At 33.0% G+C, this 21,627-nt stretch overlaps 1 protein-coding gene across 1 annotated transcript; it reads right to left on the reverse strand.

Moving 5' to 3' along the window:
* Positions 1–555: 555 nt before the first annotated feature.
* LOC149908738 (poly(ADP-ribose) glycohydrolase-like) lies at positions 556–6,419 on the reverse strand. The gene is made up of 12 exons (XM_090120318.1): positions 6,139–6,419; positions 5,464–5,625; positions 5,077–5,186; positions 4,624–4,767; positions 4,315–4,397; positions 3,726–3,888; positions 3,333–3,463; positions 2,743–2,930; positions 1,953–2,063; positions 1,735–1,864; positions 1,315–1,433; positions 556–1,077 (listed from the first exon to the last, which is right to left on the reverse strand). Exons 1-12 carry the CDS (start codon positions 6,391–6,393, stop codon positions 643–645), a joined length of 2,031 nt encoding a protein of 676 aa, XP_089976444.1. The 5' UTR covers positions 6,394–6,419; the 3' UTR covers positions 556–642.
* Positions 6,420–21,627: the final 15,208 nt, after the last annotated feature.

Consider the following 21,627-nt stretch of genomic DNA (forward strand, 5'->3'; position numbering starts at 1 on the left):
AGCTTTTTGAAAAAATCTTTCAAGATGGCGCTAGTGTAGCTTGCAATAGATTTGAATATTTTAGTAACTTGATTAATAAAGTTAGTAGCACTGCATCATGTTTAAAGTCAAAAGTGATTTCGTAAACATAACCGTAAATATTATGCTGTTAACAAGCATAGAGAATGATAGTATCTTTGTGAACTTCATCATTGACCTACGTTACCCTTTAACATTATCATGTTATCAGTAGTAGCAGTCGCATACTTTAAACATTATGAATATTATGAAATACTAGCTATCCGCCCGCGGCTTCACCCGCGTTTTCAAAAAAATCCCGTTCCCGTGGGATTTCCGGGATAAAACCTATCCTATGTCCTTTCTCAGGTATCAAAATATCTCTATACCAAATTTCATTCAAATTGGTTCAGTAGTTAAGGCGTGATTGAGTAACAGACAGACAGACAGAGTTACTTTCGCATTTATAATATTAGTATGGATTATTTTGATGACTTTTGTTTCATTATTGATAATTAAAGTACATGAGTTTATTATATGAAAAATTTAATTCTCATAAAATTCTTTATTAACAAAACATGGAAAAATTACAATACAACAATGTACCAAAGACCAGACTCAAAATTCATTTTAACTACTTAATCATCAAATTTTTTTGAAATAATCCGTGATTTTTTTCGTCATAATTTTTTTCACTTTTGGCGACACTTCTACATCCATTGTTTCTGTGGAACATCTCGGACCGTTCAGATTTAGATTCCCACTAGCTTCGTCTTGTTTATCTAATTCAGTGAAAAGTTTTTTAGGATCGGAAGATTTGCTAGTATCAAGTTCAACAACCGGACCATTCAGATTTAGATTCCCACTAGCTTCGTCTTGTTTATCTAATTCAGTGAAAAGTTTTTTAGGATCGGAAGATTTGCTAGTTTCAACAACACTGGGCTCATCGTCTTCAAACAAATCTGGGGACATTTCTTCATCAAACTCAAAACTTTCGAATAGATTTTCCTCATCTTTTTTATTGCTTTCCACTGTATCTAGTTGCTTTTTATCTCGCTCAACTGTTGCTTGTGAATTATCCTGTGAACGTTTTGTTTTATTTTATATGCTAATAACCAAAAGCTTGAAGATAAATACGGAGGAAAAAGTAAGGCTGTTCAAATACCTGGCGAGGTTTAATTTTAAAAGAATACAATATTAATTTTTTGTTTGATTAAAACTAAAGAAATCCTTAACATCATTATTTTATCCTAGATCATGTATATTATGTTTTGTTATTTTTGTTTTAAAGGCTATTTAGTTTAAAAAAAAACTCACAACGGACATATGATGTGGAGAGGGCCCCTCACCTAATTCCTTTTCTAGGAACGATCGTAACGTTGTCTCTTTTACGTTACACTTTTCGCAATATTTCACTATCATGTTGAATAGCTGACCTGAAAATAATAACAGAAACTGGTGATTTTAGATGTTTATGAGTGCTTATGCGGGTAGATAGCGGTGTATGGTGGAACACTGTATGGCTAAAAAAGAAAGAATTGTAACTAAGATCATTACTTATTAACGACTTATTTACGGTTTTATTATTGTATGCGCTTGGTTTTTCAAGAGAAACTCCTTGAGAGTAAAATTTCAATGTCGCGTCATGGCAATACCGTCATATCATGGAGTAAGGCAACAATTTTGGGATCTTTGAATCTTGCCAAAGAAGTTTCACTTCTGAAACCGCACACTCACCCACAGTGGCGCCGCGCCTGACCAGCACTCCGTACACCGCCCCCACGTGGTCTCTTAGCTCCCGGTCCCCAAACGTGCAGTAAGCGATCCCGCGTCTTGCGTGCGTTGCGCTTGCAAGCTGTAGCAGCGACTTTAATAATAAATAATAAACTCTTTTAGCAGGTAGGCAATATTAAAATTAACAATTTATGTATTTACAATCTACTTAATCTAACAACCTTTAGTGTTGCCGTCCCACCGAACGCCCCACAACCCCAGTTGCCGGTCGCTATACCCGGGTATTGGACTGTGGAACTGCCATCCGTGTATGTGGAAAAGCCCACCCATGCCTGGAATAATCCTCGGATTAAACGTCACTCTGATATTGAAAGTATCAAAATAGAAGTGACAGTTGTCAAATGTGTCTGTGGTCTATTGTGTCTGTAATGTGTTTTTGAATCTGTGGTTTGAATAAAATAAGTTAGTCGTTCTTTATCACTGAAACCGTGTGTTTTATTTGAGATATAAACTATCAACGTGGATACCGAATCGAGAAATTAGACATGTGGATTTGAAAAAGGCATTCAACAAAGTTGATCATGCTAATTTGTTGCAAATGTTAGCTTTTAACGGTATTTGTGGGAACTTTCTGAGATGGTTCTCCTCTTTGGTTACTGATAAAAGTAATTTCAGTCAAAAGATATTTTTCAGACAATATTATTATTACATCAGGAGTTCCACAAGGTTCTTCTTTCTCGGACCATATTTATTTATGCTATAAAAAAATGATGAAATATGGCAATTCTTTGATTAAAAAAAAATCACTTTTTTTTACTTTCTTATCAACAACTTTACTTAGGTATGATCAATTATTTTATTCAGTTTGTCGAACACGAATGATGTCGCGTAAATAAACACGTGTTGCTGTTACTGCGTATGTAAAGTTTTTCATTTATATAACTTTTATTATAATTTAATTAACAGTTTGTAGCTAGAATAATTATATAGTATTAGATAAATTTCCAATACCTTATTAAGTTCCCGCAGTATAGCCTCCTTCTTCCACTCCAAGCTAGGCTTGAAATAAGGCCTGGCGTCCATCGCTAGCACAGCACATCGTCTGCGACATGACGAGTCGTATGGAGTCTGGTCTACATGGTCTCCTGCCCATTGGAAATTGGACCCGTAGCCCGTGTAGTTACTGTATCTCTCACTGCCTGGATTGTTATATATTCTACTGTATTTTATCAATTAACCATAAGATTATTAGAATTCTAATATGTAATTTATCGATAAACCGCTTATAAGAATTGTTATAATGATGTTATTAATAAACAAGTATGATTTTTCAATGGTTGTTTTATTTATCAAAAACCTGTGTAATTTTATATTGTAAAAACTACTCATTAATTGTTTCTCAAACAATAACAAAACAGCTAATAAAGCTAGTCATAAATAAGTGTGGTCAAATAAGTAACTCACTGACCTTTTGGTTAGGAGGGTAGGTTAGGTTAGGACATTATAGGTCAATAAGAAAAAATAAATACATAGCGAAATGTATTTATTTTTTCTTACTGACCCATAATTTATTATTCTAGTACTTAATACAATATATTTACCAATAATAAATAATGTCTCGGTAGGCTTGAGTACTTCTGTGAAGAGCATTGACAAAATTAGCTCTGGACAGATAACAAACCGTATTTCTTCCTGTACACAGCCTCCCCCTAGCACTCCTCCTCCTAAAAACCTAGTAAAAGTATCATTCAAATTAGCACCTTATTGCGAGGCATTAAGGTTCAATGTCTATTGTATATGCTCATTAGAAAACTGCCTCATAGATACATAGGCAGAGTTTTGCTTCAGACAATTTCTGAGCGTTTAAATATTAGCGATTAAAATATACAGCAAAATGCAGCTGCTTAATAGTAAATAAATATATTTATTTCTGTACTGTATTTGTTTTATTTAACCATTTTTACCATCACAAAGTAATAAAAAAAACCACTTACTTATTAGCAAAATCCACTTGAATCAGTCCAGCCATGTCCTCAATGATAGTTTCGCTATCCACATACAGTGGGACGTTAGCTATGGGACTCTGGGACAGTCCCCAGTCGGGACAGTCCCGCGGTGGGACGAAGCGGCGGGTGAACGTGACCACACCTGTGGGGACTGTACTGCAACAGTCATGGAACATGTAAATACAAAGTGACGGAACAATTTTTTTTTTTTTTTATAAAATGTGAAGAATTAAAATATTTATCGAAAACATTACACACTTTGGTATTTGACACTAGACAAAATAACTATATTTTTAACAGTGTTTCTTATGAAAAGCTCCTTATTTTGAGCGACTGAAGCAAAATTTAAAGGAATTTAAAAACAGTTGATGGAAGAGTTTCTCAAAATGACCAAGCCATTGAAATGATTGTGCAACTGGTACATAAATTGCAATAAAGTAAATGATGTTAAAGAGGGTAGATTTACATTACATAAGATGGAGGTCAATTTCCCTATAAATTAAATTTTCACAACACCAATAGCTTATTTAATATTTTCCAATTAATACATTAATAATGAATTACAATATACAATCACCTTTAGTACAAACTCTTCTGAAGTAATGACATATACATTTGAGTTTCTCCAATATGTTATCTTTGGGCATCATGTTGTACAAACTGAAAATTAAACCAAAAACAACCTTATCTATATGTATAATAATTTAATAAATCAAATATTAGTGATTAATAGTTTCTTTGTCTTACATTTACTTTAACCTTAACTTTACTTACAAATGTATTCCTTATGATCAAAAATCTGAAGATGGATGGTCAAACTAAAATGAACTTCTTTTTATGTTTAAAAAATATGAGCCTTAAATATTTAATATGAACATTCACTTACTTAGAAAAATTAATATACGGATAATTGCAATATTCTGCTGTAGACTTCCTTGAATTTCTCCTTGGAAATGTACAGAAAAATGCATTCGCCAGCAAACTCGAAACTTGATGTTGCGTTAAGGATATTGATTTATTCTTCTCTTGTCTGAAATATGAACAAAAAATGGTGGTTCAAGTAAGATGGCCTTATGTAACTATTGTGAGTTAAAAACAGATGTAAAATGAGGCTAATTGGCTACATTTTGGCGTGCCACTCCTGGAAGTATTAGCCTTCCATCTATCTACACCTTTTTACTCACAATATCATTGAGTTAAGCAGATTTCTTAACCATGTAACATTATTTAAGAAATAACAGAACAACTGCTGCATTAGCTTTTGTAGTTTTAAGTATTTACTATTTAGTAATGTAAAAATTGTAAAATAAAATTGAAATTGAATACAAATAAAACTTACTTCAATAATGGTATTGATGATTGTATAAGCTTTGGCAAGGCTAGAGCCAGCTTCGCTATTTGTGGCAATGTTACATCAAAGAAATAGTTCGATTCCTCCTCTTCTAAATGCTAAAAAAATGTATTTACTATAAAAAAAGTGATAAATATATAACTAAATTATTTTTATGAGATGGATGCCTTCATTAGATTTCAAGCATTATCACCATATTAATATCATAGTTTTGATCCATTTTGGAGTCTACTAAGATGTCAATATAGTAGAACAGAATTTATTATTATCATTAATTAAATTAATAAATTACTCAAACATATGGGGACTCAAACTAACTTCATTTTTTAAATTAAACTTTTTTGTAATTTCTTCATATCTAACACACAAACATACTTCATTCAAAAGATAGTGTAATGATGAAAATTTCCAGACATCTTTAAATTGTGTGTTATATTTCAGTATTGCTGCGGCCAATTCTTTACTATTCCTTATTGGTTTGCTCAAAGCTTCTTCTATAATCAGCCATCGCTCTTTTAACTGTTTCTGACCATTTTCCTGAAACCATTTAACATTTGTCATTATTATTTTTTTCACAATGATTACATATGTTGGTACTATAGGAAAATCGAAATACAAAGGTATATTCAATATTCAAAAATAAAAATCAATTGAAATTTGAAACATAAGATACCTATTTAATATTTCAAACTCAAACTCAAACTCAAACTCATTTATTTGGCACCACATTATACAGAAATAAGGTAATTATATAAAAACAAACAAAAAGAAGAAATACAAAATAAAATTAAAATTAAAAAATAGATAAAATTAGTGTGATGCCAAAACGGTCCCCACGTCAGCAAAAGTTACAGAGTGTTTCTGTAACACTGGTTTTCAGTGAGTACCGGTGATATGAGATATTTATATTTAAGAATCAATATCTAGAAAATTATTAAGAAATAATTAATAACGTTCACAAAATAGATTATGATAATGCAGTAGCACAAATAGGAAGTTTATTTTTAATACGAGAATGGGTGTTGTTGTATTGTAAACAAAAATACTTACATCAACAATGGGATATAAGCTATGTTGGGAGCAAGGCATTCTCACATGGTCATGATCCCATTTATCATGGCCTATCTGGGGTTTAGGAGGTCTTTCCAAATCACCATGACTCGGGATGTGATACAAAACTGCATGGTTGAACCCCGGTCTGACTAAAGGGAACTCTGGAGAACCCCATGGAGAATCAGACCCATATATCTGAGACAATTGCACCCCTCTCCAAGTTTGATCGATTGACATTGCTTTTGTACTCATTATAATATAATTCTTAACTAAAATTCCTTAAAAAATTATGTTGATTACAAAAAATAAATAGTGATATACTCAATAAAATAAGTTATTTAGACGCACTGTTTCGAAGTATGTATATTATTAAGCGGGACTTTGTTGTACATAGCTGTAAACACACTGATTTTCGAATAATGATATTAGAAACACTTTTGACTACACTAACAAATGTTAGCATGCAATGCTTTTTATTTTATTATGGTTCAAAATGATTTTTACTTTATATTTGCATATTTATTTTTACATACTAAATAAGCACGATGAACGCAGATTAACATAATATACAAGTATCATGTAACAGGGAAAATTCTTAATCGTAGAGTGAGAATGAACCATAGAGGAGGCACTAAAATGACAAGTAATGCGTGAGAGAAATACACTTATGACTATAAAGCTAAGAGCAAGCGAGACAGAAACATTGTTTTTTGTTTCTCTCATGTTATGCGATTTCTTTTGTTGGGGACAAAGGCAGTTTGTCCCAAACAAGCGGCTACAGTCCATTGTTTTGCTAGTTTTCTGTTTTTTCTCGCTGTTAAGTGATTTCAAAGTTTAATAAACGTTGACAGTGATCTGTTTTAATCCGACTTTAAGTGAAAATATGGTGCGTTGTAGTGTGATTGGTTGTAAAAATCGGCCGGAACGAAGATTACCAAATATTACCTTTCACACGTAAGTAAACTTATTTGAAGTATATTGTTTTATAGAACTGGATATAGTTGATACATTTTCATTAACTCTAATGTGAAATTATCTACAAATATATAATATTTTCATCGAAATAGACGTAAACATTTTTTTGTGTTATCCGACTAAATTACGAAGTGTTCTTGTTGTTCAGGACGCCATTTGTTTTTACGTAGTTTCAAATTTATGGTATAATCATGTGATTAACATTAGGGATACCAGTACAGGGTAAAATTTTCCCCAAAATCGTGAAATGTTTTTTTAATATTTGTTATTGATGCATGCCAAAAAGGAGGACTAGGCCTACTGGGGATACCTCTTTAAAAAAAACGCACCTAAGGTTCTTACCTCACAGGTGGTGTGGAAAAAGAACCAATACAATACAACAGTGAATATATATATATATACTAGCGGTCCGCCCCGGCTTCGCCCGTGGTACATATTTCGCAATAAAAGGTTGTGCCAAATTTCATCAAAATCGGCCCAGTAGTTTATGCGTGAAAACCATACATACATACATACATACAAACCTTTCCTCTTTATAATATTAGTATAGATTTAAAAATTGCGGGACGTAGCGTTTGCGGCGGTACCGGCCAGCCGCCCGGCTATATATATTTTTATACCCGTGCGAAGCCGGAGCGGGCCGCTATGTTTTTATATACAACGTTCATAATTTTTCTGTAGTGTATTTACTATTTAGTATCAGCATTGCACCCGTGCGAAGCCGGGGCGGGTCGCTAGTTAAGTTAATAAATAACAAAATCTTTTCAAATCTGTCTTTTTCTTCATAAACCTATCTTACAAAAAAATACCCAAACATTTATAGATATTTTGCCAGTTTTTCGGATAAAAAGTTTTTGTAATAGTTGGCAACATTGACGTAAGGATTCGCCATCTCGTTCGGGTATACGCCGATGTGATCTCTAGTACATTCTCCCTCTACGTTCTTAATAATTAAAATTTAAACAAAAACATGCAATTTGTACTCATTATTTACAACAGGTAAAAAACTGCCAAAATTGACAAGTCAAATGTTCCGTCAATGTCTATTGTAATTTGTAAGTAGATAATAAATTAAAAACCGACCTAGAAAATACAAAAGGAAGAGATTTAATTTAATTCTTCTAATAGACAGTTTTTTTTTAACTATTGTAGTGTGTAACGTATCATGTATGTTTTGTATGTGTGCGTCATACTATATAGTCCTAAGGTTCTACAGTTTAAGAGGAGTTGTGCACTTGTAATATTATAAACAGACGTTCGAACTGGTGCGACCGGACCACCGTACTCGTGCGGTGCGATCGACTCGCCACACGACCGCACCGCACCTAGGGTTGCCAGTATTTGATTTAAGGGTTAACAGCATCAAAAATACGAGTTTTAGTTATTTTTTACGGCAGATAATTAAAACAGCAATGTTAAATAGAGAAAATTTATTTTTGGCATTTATATTTGCTGTTGGAAGAAACAGCTTTTAATAGCTTTTCATTTTCTAAAGCGAATGTATAAAAATCTTTGCACGATAATTTAAAATTACAATTAATTTGCAGCTTCGCCTTTACAGTTTCAATATTCTATCGGTTTCGGCTATCCGTCCAGGCATTGCCGCACAAAGAAAATATTCTTTGTTTAAAAATTACGATTAAATTTACGATTTTTAAAAAAACATTTAAAATATTGGAATTTTCGCGGCCGACTGAGCTAAATAAATTCGTATAAAAAAATAGATACACTAGCGACTAGATAATTTATTACGTTGCTAATATATGAAGTGATTAAAGGCGCAAATTATCCCTTTTTGAAATTTTCGATATTGTCGATAGAGGCGAAAGTATTGTAATTTTTACTGATTTTCGTTTTTATTTTTTTATATTATATGCAGGCGTTAGTAGAAGCTCTGTTTAGTACCAAAAGAAACCTTGAACTGAGTTCTACATGTGACAAAAATACCACATTCTAGCCACGAAGTTATTACGAGATATAGATTTTCAAAGAATGTCAGGGTTGTCCCTAGTAAACAAAATTATATATATCATCTATCTATTACCAAGTTTTTGTTTATGTTTTAGTCGTTAGTTATAGTCGATATTTCAATATATTATTATATGTAGGTAAAAGGTTAATTTATTACAATCTTTATATGTAATAAATTAACTGAACAAAAAAAATATCTTAGATTTATAAGACAATTCAATAATATCAAATTAATACAAATTAATCTCCTTTTTTGTGAATATCGAGCATTGATCATAGTAATCTCATTAAAAGTCAAACCGAATTCTTTGAAAATCTATTTCTCGTAATAAATTCGTGGTTAGATTGTTGTATTTTTTTCACATGTAGACCTCAGTTCAAGGCTTCTTTTGGTACAAGTACAAGTACAAGTTACAACCATTGAAAAGAAGAAAACGAAGAGAAAAGAATGGGCAAAATTATATTTAAAAGACAGGGATTCATTCAGACATATGCAGTCATATCATAAATCTTTGTAGAGATCTAAAATTTATATTATTAATCTTTTTTCAGTATTAGCCACGTCTACCGACGCCATCGCCATTGATAACGATCGACCGACGTCCGTTTTGTTTGGCGGTAGAACTGTGACTAAAGCTGTAATAAGTATATAGTCTATGACTAATGCGCTGTCCGGTGCGATCGCCCGTCCACACGCGCGAATTTGGTACGGTCCGCACCAAGTTCGGATGAAAAAACCATCGAACCAACCGTACCGTCAATAATAATAATTATGTCCGGCGGACCACTGTACACATGATCGAATATGGTCCGGAGCGCACCAAGGTCACGGTGCGGTCCGTACCAAATTCGAACGTCTGTTTGTAACTTAATAACAGTTGTGAATACATTATTATACACCCTACAGTCTACTAAAGTGTTTAATTACCACCAAGCCATTGCATGGCGACCCTGCCAGTGCTGCCTCGCGGCAGTACTGAGCTATGGATCATTTCTAGAGAATAATATGTTAATACGAGAGAATTATATTAAAAATTAAATTTGGAAAATGGAAAATTAATATAAAAAATCGATGTGAACGTGGAAATAAAGAACATACATAATTATGTATTTTATGAAGACAGTTTTTTAAAAAAAAAAAACTATGGAATTTGGAACATCGTCAATATTTATGATGAAAACCTCAGATTTGAAAACCATTTTAACACTATTATCTCTAATTGCTTTTACAGGCTTAAACTACTATATCGAATTAGACCCTTTTTAAGCACTGAGCTTCGTATACGGTTGTGTGATTCTCTAATTTTATCAAAATTCAATTACACTGATTGTATGTATGGTTCCAGATTACTCGTACGTACTAAAAAGGCTATACAACGTGTACAAAATAGTTGCGCGCGATTTTGCTGGAATATTCCTCCGCGCCATCACGTCAGTCCTTTTTTGAATGAAGCTAAAATTTTAAATATGGAAAGCCGACGTCAAGTGCATTTTTCTGAGTTTCTTTTTGGGATTATTATTAATGAGCGTCCAACGTACCTTTACCAGAGGCTTCATTTTTGTAGGGATAAAGGACGCAAATCGCTTGTCAATGAAACCAGGGGTATGAGTCAAAAGCTACTTATTGTGCCCAAACATCACACAACCGCTTTCAGAGGCAGTTTCAGTTATAATGCTACGAAGTGTTGGAACAACTTGCCTCCACCCTTACGTAACCTTCGTTGCATTAATAACTTCAAAAATAAAGTTGCTGCTATTATTTTTAAAAAACAACCGTAACCTACTGTAGAATGTAGCATCTCTCTTTTGTGTCTATTTATCTGTATGTATGTTTATTAATTTTTTATTTTCGTTATTATTTTCTAGTATATGTACATTCCTATGCCTTCTTTTTATATGTATAATATTTATAACGTGTAATATTGTTTATTTTATTAATATAATTTCTATCCCTCTATACTTCGGTCTGTAGCTGTACTTCAAACATTGGGGGCCACTGAAAATCAGTGCTGTGCTGTTGAAGGCACAGCTTAATACTGAGTTGGTCCCCTTTTTGCTAAAGGTCTGCCACACTTTTGTCTTTTTCTGTGTTTTTTGTATTCCTTATTCTTTTCTTTATATCTGTTGTTGGCTTTTGGCGAAATAAATTATTCTTATTCTTATTCTTATTCTTATTTATGAAGAAAATTGTTAAACGAAAATGGAGATTTGGAAGGATACAGCCGGAGCCGGGAGATCAGCCAGTGTGAATAGCAGACATTTTCCCAAATTGACCAGAATCCCGAATGTCCCGAAATTCAAGAGTGACGACGGAATACAAGTTTAATTTCGTGAAAAAAAAAAGCTAAAAGTGAAATTTAAAGTTCAAGCAGTGTATTTTACATTAATGTAAGGTAACGAATTATTTTAGTTAAAAGATTTTTTTTTGTCAAAAACCATTATTGTGTTATATTTATTATACATAAATATATATGTATATATATATATAGCTATGTATAATCAAAGTACTTAGTAACAGATAATTCTATTAGTTCATTGTTTGTTTTATAAAGCGCTACCAAATAGGGAAATGGTATGCAGCGTCTGTAATTTCGTCTCATATTTCGTGCTACCATGTAGGTAACTAGGTAGTCACAATGCATCGTTCTGTGCATTTTATAAAATGTTCGTAATGAAATACGATCTTGTCAATTCAATTGAGTGTGAAACTTTAATTTTTTTTAATTAACATTTTGGATTCGGAGGGTCACACTAATTTCATAAATAACGATTGTAATGAAACTTATATTTCAATATTTAAAACATGATTTAAAGAGACTAAAGTAAAAGTATATTCTTATTTGATTAAATGAATTACCATGATAAATATCTAATGATATTTGTGAAGAATAGACGAAGAGAAAAAGTAAATATTTGTCGTTGTACCTATGAGTACAAAAAAAAAATTTACTCAGATAGTTTTTTTTTTATTAGGATATAGACGGAATCTTAGCTTGATCACCTAAGTTTTTTCTTTTATATTCCTATCAAAAATTAAATAATGTGACATTTAATTACTCGAAGAAATAAGAATTAATATTGTATGAAAAATAAAAATAAATTAATATGTAAGCCTGAGAGCTACAATTGAAAAGTGAAATGATATGATTTATTGTTAGAAACAAGGTACACCAGGATACAAGACAGGCACGAATCCTTGTAATTCTGATCATGATTAGGTCGAGCTACCACTCGTGAAGATAACTTGGACACATGGTACCTATGAATAAAGGTATAAAATATATGATAATATTATAATGATGTGTTAAAAGAACTGCCTGAATTAATGTTAATGTTATAAATAAATAAATATATTTCTTGTATCTTGAATTATTGAATATAATAAGATGAATAATATAAAACACGACGGTGTTATTAATTATAATTATGAGGGAAGATTACCCTAAATGAAATTGTGTATCTTGATATTGTTGTACGTATGAGGAAGTACATAAAGAATAAAATATATGAAGAAAATTGAATACAGATAATGAATATTATGTCGTTTCTAAGTATGATGTGTAAACTGTAAGCACATAAATAAACGTATTCTATGAGGATATATTGTAAGATTTATTGAAAGATAATTATTATTTTACTCGGATATGACTATTAATTAATTACGGACTGTGACATTTTTAAATACGGATATGACGATAAAATATTTTCTAATATTGTATAATTTTTCCATTATTTTCGTACATGAAAAGTTAATTAAAATTATTTGTTTTAATCTATTAGTATCAGTTACTATGTAGTGTGTAAGCCAATGTGTAATCGTGTAGAATGTTCTTTTTTGGAGTTTCAAAAATAAGTAATTATTAATAAGTTGAAATCCATGCTATTGTTTTAATTTTAATTTTGATTTTATTTACTCGTTTATATGATAAGTATATTAAGATATGTAACCAAAAACGAAGAAAAAATTTGCATTATATTCAGCTAAAAAAAATGTTAATTACTATTTTTTTTATTATTTTCTATGAGGGGAGATGTAGTGTGTAACGTATCATGTATGTTTTGTATGTGTGCGTCATACTATATAGTCCTAAGGTTCTACAGTTTAAGAGGAGTTGTGCACTTGTAATAACAGTTGTGAATACATTATTATACACCCTACAGTCTACTAAAGTGTTTAATTACCACCAAGCCATTGCACTATTGCATAGCTTTTATCCACACTTCTATCCAACGCTTTTATCTCAGACTTTGAGCGCGGCGAGCAAATGTTAAAATTCCGTAACGAAATAACCTAACACACCCCCACTCCAACACCAGCACAGCGATGCGGTGCAATAGCTTTATCGTGGCAGTCCTCGAGTCCCACACGTTTTTTTTTGTAAAACTTTTTCCGAAATTTCAGCATTATTGTGAACCGATCTAAGAAAGTTTTTTCCTTATTAACAAGTCAAGATCTGCTTAATAGCTGTGTTTTACCTGAAAATAAAACACATATTAAATACTTACCTATATTTGAAGCTTACTTCATTGAGAAGGTACCTAGCTTTTTCCGCCTATTTTGCCCTCTCTTTCCGTTGTATATATGCTATCTCTCTCGCACACCTCTCCACCAGGTGGCGGGGCGCACGATAATGTGCGGGCGCTGGATGTTTTTTCATTGAGTCGAAATCCACAACAGGTGGACGTTAAGTGTAAGCTTCAAATATAGGTAAGTATTTAATATGTGTTTTATTTTCAGGTAAAACACAGCTATTAAACACTTGACCGTAATTTGAAGCTTACTTCATTGAGACCTGTTTGTTACCCACCTGGTGTACAATGTGACGCCAATGTGAATTTGAATACATAAGTAATTACTTATTTCTTTATTTGAAAGAGTAAGGTGTGCAGATAGTACCTATACCAGCTAATAAATCACACAAATTTTTATATTATATAATATATTAACAATCCCAGATGAAAAGTTAATCAAATAAGAACCAAAAAGTTAATCATAATGATTAAAAGTATTAGAACTTATGAGATTGGTTCAAGCGTACCTTAGTTAACCTTTTGGGCTTGAAAAGTTAAAGTTACTACAATTTTCACTATCTTTAGCGTAAATCTGCGAAAGCGCCAGTACCTAACGACTTTCAATTACGCATTTAGATTTTACTTACAAAATGAAGCAACAGCTGATCCCGACGAGGCAAAAATACCTCAAACTCAAACCTTTATTTATTCAATTAGAACTCTGCAGAAGCATCATTGAATCATCTTAACATAGAATTACCAAATGTCTCAACTCACACAGTTTTAACCCAACCTGCTACAACCGGACAAGAAGAGACCTTGGTCCTTACTTTTGGGGTCAGAAGTAAAAAAAAAGGTCACCCCTTGAATAAGGCAATAAAATAACAAAACAGGTAAATGGTTTAAATTATAATACAGATTTTTAACATCCAACTAAACCGTGCGGTATCTTTTAATGTTTAGAGCCAACGTCGCAATCATAATCTAAACATGGCTGGTACTTTCAGTACAATGCATGAATTATTTATTTAAAACTGATAGGTCATAAACTCTGTACTGGAAACAAATATACTGAACTCAAGAGACTAAAATGATAAAGAGCTTATCTGTGTCCCAAAACTGCAATTACTACAGCTAAGTACGTTACTTTTAATCAATTCAGTTTTAAGATATAATTATGATTTACATCAGAACTTATATACCGAAAGTCTCGGGACTACATAACGTGACTTATTTATAATAGTGTTTGTGCATAACACTAGGCAGTCAACAGCTATACGAACGTCAGATAGGAAAAGAGCCAAATTTATCCAGTCAGTAATAAAGGATTTTAACTATACTTATTATAATTCAACCAACTACTACTAGCTACTCCGTACGTCTTTTGGGTAGACGGAGGCAAATAGGATTTTTATTCCAACTATATCATTTGATATTTTGAAAATGTACTCCACATTTTCATACCGTCAGAGTCATTTTGCAGATTATAGTGGTGCAGCACTGAACACTGTCTATTAGGTGACTGGTGCTGCTGACCGGGCCTTCAGTTCCGCTTTCCAGAATACCTTCACCCTTCTAGGTGCTACTACTACTGAAATAGCGGTACTCTATCGCGTCGTTCAGGTCTCTAACTGACAGGATTTCTCATATTATCGTAACAACCTCGCTCGTTCTAATGCTGGGGCCACACTAACGGGAAATGCCATTAATTAACGCGATAATGGACGTTAACTTTAGGTGTAGCCAGTATTATTTAACAACGGCATTAACATTGCCGTTTGGCGAGGCGATAGCTTTATCGCGAGAATTAACGCAATGAAGCGGTCACACTACGTCCATCTTGCTAGAATTTTAGTAAAATTAACGCTGTTTTTATCGCCAACAATCGGCATTCACGTTGACCGTTCAAGTGTAGCCACTCACTTAACGCCTTAAAAATTATCGGAATAATTATCGCGATAAAGGGCATTAGACGTTAGACGTTAGTGTGGCCCCAGCATTACGAGAACAAATTATCGCCAAGGAATTCTGCTGCAGGATAATGGCAAGAGAGATTATAAGCTTAACTATGCATTATTATGCTCGGGAATATGGTGGATTTTGAATACTATCGTCGTCTGAAAGTATCTCCTTTCGATTAACTTCATTAAGGATGCAGATCTGATCCCATCTTTGTTCCGTAGGAATGCTACGACAGTCTAAACGTTACACTGGACAAAGAAAATTGCCCTAAATATAGTCGGTTGTTCCAACATCCGTAATATGGCTAGCCTACCTTGCTAGCCCTTGATTGTAACTGCTACCAATGCAGGCATTGCTCTCGTGTTGTCCACAGTTGTGCGAGTGCAAAAATGAAGAACAGAGCTCGTGGGGAGCTATGTCCAATGAATCTGTGTTAAGATTATGACAGTATAGGACAGTTAGCTGTGGATGCGAAGACAGGACATTACTTTATTCATCCGTAAACACGCGAGGCAGCCACGGACAGCGATATAGCAAGAACTAAACTAGCAAAGTTTAGTTCGCTTACCAGACTTATATTTTAAAAGCCGTATAGTCTGTACCTACTGCATTTCATTTATTGCCCCCCCCCCCCCCTCAAAGCAAAGAAATGAACAGTCATTTGGCAGAGCTTTCTCGTTAGGGTAGGGGTTCCAAGTAATATCTAATAATAAGAGGCTTTTGTTTAGATAGATTGACTTTCCGTTATTTATCCTCTATCCTATGTAACTCAACAGTCAGTATTCTCAGTATTCGTTGAGTACTTAAACGTTTTACGTAAATAGTTGTATATAACTTTATTATACAATAAAATAATCCTGGTGGGATGACAAGAAACTTGTCTAACAAACGATTATCCTAATCCCTCAGCGATTTATTGTTTGAGCCCTGAAGAAAAATCTCATGGGTGCAATAATGAGGTCAAATGGGTTGAAAAACGAGTCAAATAAATTGCCTACAAGACCGGGCAACTAAAATAGGCCTATGAGAGGTCAAATATACGTAATCAATCGTTTGAAATTTGAAATTTGATTTTGAATCAATCGTCATTTGTTACATTCAATCGCTTTGCGATTAAAAAATCTCTTCCGATGTTTTTATATGAAAATTGGTCGGCTAGTGCCATTGAATGACGATACCAAACATACCGTTGACACAAGGCTTGGTGACAATCCTCGAAACCACCGCCACAAATCATCTGCGAGATGATATTTGATCCGACTCGCCTTCCTTTGTTGTGAATAGGCTTTACATTGGTAAATACGATTTGTTCAATTCCAATTTCCATAATTGGTAAACCAATGGTGGTTTCCTGATTCCTGAAGCGTAAACTTTTAGGATACGAAGTATCAATTTCATGCGCCCATTATTTGACGTCTCTAACCTTTATTGTATTTATTAGGTCATATTACTATACTGCCCACTGTGAAGAAGATTTCAAAACCTTTTTCTACCTACCTTAGAAGAGTGAAGATCCGATACGGTCATATCCAAAACTTCTTTCGTGGGTCCTCTTTGACGAAAGCAAATATCTATGATCATTTTAATGATCAATCCTTTGTATATTTGCACCAATCGCCATCAAAGCCCCGCGAGGGCTGATATATATTTGCACCATGTCTCCGTGAGGTACTGTTGTAGTCAAAGCCCCGCGAGGGCTGATATATATTTGCACCATTTCTCCGTGAGGGACGGTTGTAATCAAAGCCCCGCGAGGGCTGATATATATAAAAGATGGTGCAAATGCACCATCTTTTCCGTGAAGGACGGTTGTAATCAAAGCCCCGCGAGGGCCGATATATATTTGCACCATTTCCCTGCGAGCGACAGCTGCGCGAGGGATGTTTGTAACTAGAAATAAGTACGGCCTGCCAAAAAATGCTTAAGAGACACCCTGCGAGGGTGGATTTGACCTGGCTAACCCCTGCGAGGAGTAGTGGCCACATTTATGTATTCTGCTTCGAGCAAGAATACACCTTAGTGCTAATATAAAAATAGCAGTAAATAATCATTTAAATAATATAGCAATTAACAAGGTCCTTTAACTTATTTTCCAATGTTAGCGACAACTGTCCAGGATGAATGAATAAGAATTGATTTGACAATGGTAATTAATTATTATGTTTATATAAAAAAAGAACTAACTATTTAATAAATTCATAATTCAAATCAATTCACTAAATTTTAAAATGAACTTCGATTCATATTTATTTTTGTTCATGCAATCGATGTAACATTTAGTTGCTTTATATCCGTTAACATTCCTTACGAACGCAACCATACCGTCGTAGGACGTTATATTTAATTGAACAAAATATTCTCCACTCACCCGCAATTTTTTACTTTTTGTCAAGGTGTACAAGTTTATAATATTATTCTAAAACGTTAGAAGTGAATTGTAAATCCTTTGAAATAAATGTATCTAAATCTAATTTATATTAAGGTATCTCGATAATTATTATACGATAACCCTTTCAGCACAAGTTCAGTAAACCAAAGAATTTAATTGTAAAATTTTGGTACTTACTCGTTTAAACAAAAAAGTTGCATCATTTGAAACATAGGAAACGTAATTTTCAATCAAATTAGCCGTGTGTAATATGTCTATTTTCACATAAAAACGGATCAGAATAATACTCATAAAAGGACACGTATAGACTACGGATAGTTTTGAATGTGTGGTACATTCATGGTACGTATCTACTATACATGAGCGAATCCATCATTATTCAGTTGAGCGGTAACTCCCGTACGATTTATAAAATAATATCACAACATGTTCTGACATGTCGTGACTCGTGACTTCTTGGAGCTGACTCATCTCGTTCGATAATTTTTAGTAATAAACTATTATAGGAATTCCGAACCGTTCCTAGCGATAACGACAATGTAATAAAGTCGTAGCAATGGATTGTATGCCTGTAAAGCTTTGAGTTGGCTCATATCCATACTAAGTAGGTATTAATTGTAATTTTTCCAAGAAAAATTCACTTGTAACCTTGTAATAAAAACACATTATTAAAAATGACATAAATAATTAAAAATATCTATATACAAGAGAGGGTATTTGATATATCTAGTAATATCAAATAATCACAAAAGTAATATTAACGATTCGAGTAAAGCCGAACGGTAACACCGTTAAAATAGCTTTACTCACAGTATTAAAAATTCAAATATTAATTAGTACATATTGCATAATGAAATATTTCAAAAGAAAAGTTACTATTTCAAGTAAAATGTAACGGTTGTATCGTTAATTTTAAATATCTTTATTCATGCTATTAAGTATTTAAGCATATTGAAAAATAAACTATTGCTGAAGGATTCATTAAAAACCTCAGCATTTTAAATAAAGTCCAACGATTATACCGTTGACTTTAAAGATTTTTACTCATTTTTAAGTAAAATATTATTAGAATAGATGTAAAAATAACTCACTGTACCGATCCGACGGGATACACTTTTTAACACTTTTAGCACTTGCTTTAAGCAATACTTAATAGCACCAAGGTTGTAGTCTTGTAGACAACCTTCTCGCGGCGGAAGCTAGACGCCAATGAAAAAACATCCAGCGCCCGCACATTATCGTGCGCCCCGCCACCTGGTGGAGAGGTGTGCGAGAGAGATAGCATATATACAACGGAAAGAGAGGGCAAAATAGGCGGAAAAAGCTAGGTACCTTCTCAATGAAGTAAGCTTCAAATTACGGTCAAGTGTTTAATTGAAATATCAGGCAAATCGAGAAAAAACAACAAGTTAGATAAAAGTAATATTTGTAGACGGTACAAGTATAGTACAATTCAAACTTAAATAAATAAATAAATAAATAAATCATTTATTGCATAAAAACATGGTACATACAAAGATATTAAGATGAAAATTGGAACATTCATGTTTTTACTATAGTTACATAGCATACAATAATTATTATTAATTCACAAAATGAATGAGAATGATAAGTTAGTTACAATTTAATAAGACGAGTCAGGAGTATTGTCAGTTAAAATTAGTTTTATACATAAATCATAGTCATACAGTCAATCAAATATCAAAATCATTATTTTATATTATTTATACATTTTTCATATTATACAGAAATTCATTTAAGTTGTAAAAACAATTCTCTAACAAGTATTTAATTAATTTATTTTTAAATCCTGGAAGAGGAACCCCTTGCAGGTCTTTTGGAATTTTATTAAATATCTGAATACCTATGTAAGGAACATTTTTTTTGTACAAAGTTAATTTAGGCCTCGGTAAAAACAATTTGTTTGGATATCTTGTTAATTTTCCAATTTCTTTATTAAGTTTAAAATATTGAGGATTTTTTTTTATGAAAATACAAATTTCTTTGATATATATACATGCAAGAGGCAGGATTCTCAAGTTTTTAAAAAGTTCCCTACAACTCACAGTAGGCCCAACATTACAAATAGCTCTTATGCACTTTTTTTGTAATTTAAATGCTCTGTCAAACTCAACCGAATTGCCCCAAATTATAATACCATATGACAAGACTGATGATACATAGCCGTAGTAGGTAGGGATGATCGATATTCGAAAAACATCGATGTTGACATCGATGTCATAATCGAAAGCCCGACATCGATATTCGATATTTATCGAAAACTGAACATCGATGTTGGATATCATCGATGATTTATGCAATAATAACTGACAAAAAAATAAAACACAGTGTAAAAGTTCGAAATTTATTAAGAAAGAGATCAAATGATTACATATTCCAATATTTTTTATCAATTGACTGCAGGAAGAGTAATTTTGATAAAGAAGAACCTTTTAATCTATTTCTTTGTTGATAAAAGGAACGACCGGTGCGCCCTGAATGAATGAATACGCGTTCAAAGTTCAAAATAAACTTGATTTGTGTTGTGGATGCGTTCATAAAAGACATATTTTGTTTCGTAACTTCGTAAGTTGCATTGGTTGTGTCGTGCGTGAGGCCGTGAGTTAACATCGATGACAGATGCCGTTAACATCGATGTTACGATATTTTTCGTATAGCAATATCGATGTTAAAACAGCGATGTTTTTGCTTTCAACATCGATGATCATCGAACATCGATGTTCATCGAGCATCCCTACTAGTAGGCCGTTATCGCTGCTTCCCTTGATATCGTCTGTCTTAACCGCCTTATTACATAAACAAATCTATCAAGCTTCGTGCAGACCATATCAATATGCGACTTCCAGTTACAGTGTTTATCATAGATTACCCCAAGAAATTTAGCTGTTTCGACTTCTTGTATTATATGTTCTTTGTATTTTACTGTTAGGTTATGAGTTATTCCATTATACGGGCAGAACTGAATAAAATTTGTTTTTTGTAAATTTACTTGAAGATTATTGGATTGTAACCAATGTATTGTTTTTTGAAGTATATTGTTTATTTCTGTTTCGTATGTATTAACATTGGTACACTGCACAAAAATAGTCGTATCGTCCGCATACAAAACACATGGACAGTCGAGATACATTGGCAGGTCATTGATATACGTCAAAAATAAAAATGGACCTATTATACTGCCTTGAGGCACACCTCGTTCAATGTTTCTGTACTTAGAGCAGTAAGTGCGTTTCAAATTTCCATCAATTTTCGTAATTTCAGTGCATTGTTGTCTATCACTCAGGTACGAATCCATTAAGTCATATGCTTTTCCTCTTATACCATAATTATAGAGTTTATAGAGTAACTTGCTATGATTTACGTTGTCAAATGCCTTAGACATATCAAGCAATAGGGCATTAATGGGTATTTTGTCATTAAGACTGTCCATTATAAGTTTCGTCATATTAAAGCAAGCTAATGTCGTGGAACTACCGTTTCGAAATCCAAATTGCATATTTGAGAGAATTTTGTTTTTTTCAAAAAAGCTGTTTAACCTTTTAATTATAGCCTTTTCAAATATTTTAGCTATGATAGGTATCAGTGTTATGGGTCTATAGTTATTAAGATCTCGGGGATTATCTTTTTTAAACATTGGTTTTACTACCGAGTATTTC

The sequence above is a fragment of the Colias eurytheme genome, chromosome 4, assembly GCF_061535395.1.
Source record: "Colias eurytheme isolate Ceu_HAF_F1 chromosome 4, ilColEury1 Martin Lab GWU primary, whole genome shotgun sequence".
Lineage (NCBI taxonomy): Eukaryota > Metazoa > Arthropoda > Insecta > Lepidoptera > Pieridae > Colias > Colias eurytheme.

Bases quoted from the DNA above. Each gene is read 5' to 3' on its own strand.
- LOC149908738 (XM_090120318.1), bottom strand. From the start codon at position 6,393: ATGAGTACAAAAGCAATGTCAATCGATCAAACTTGGAGAGGGGTGCAA. The intron at 5,626-6,138 runs GTAAGTATTTTT...AAATGGTTTCAG, and splicing joins GCTTATATCCCATTGTTGAT to GAAAATGGTCAGAAACAGTT. The intron at 5,187-5,463 runs GTATGTTTGTGT...ACATTTTTTTAG, and splicing joins TACACTATCTTTTGAATGAA to CATTTAGAAGAGGAGGAATC.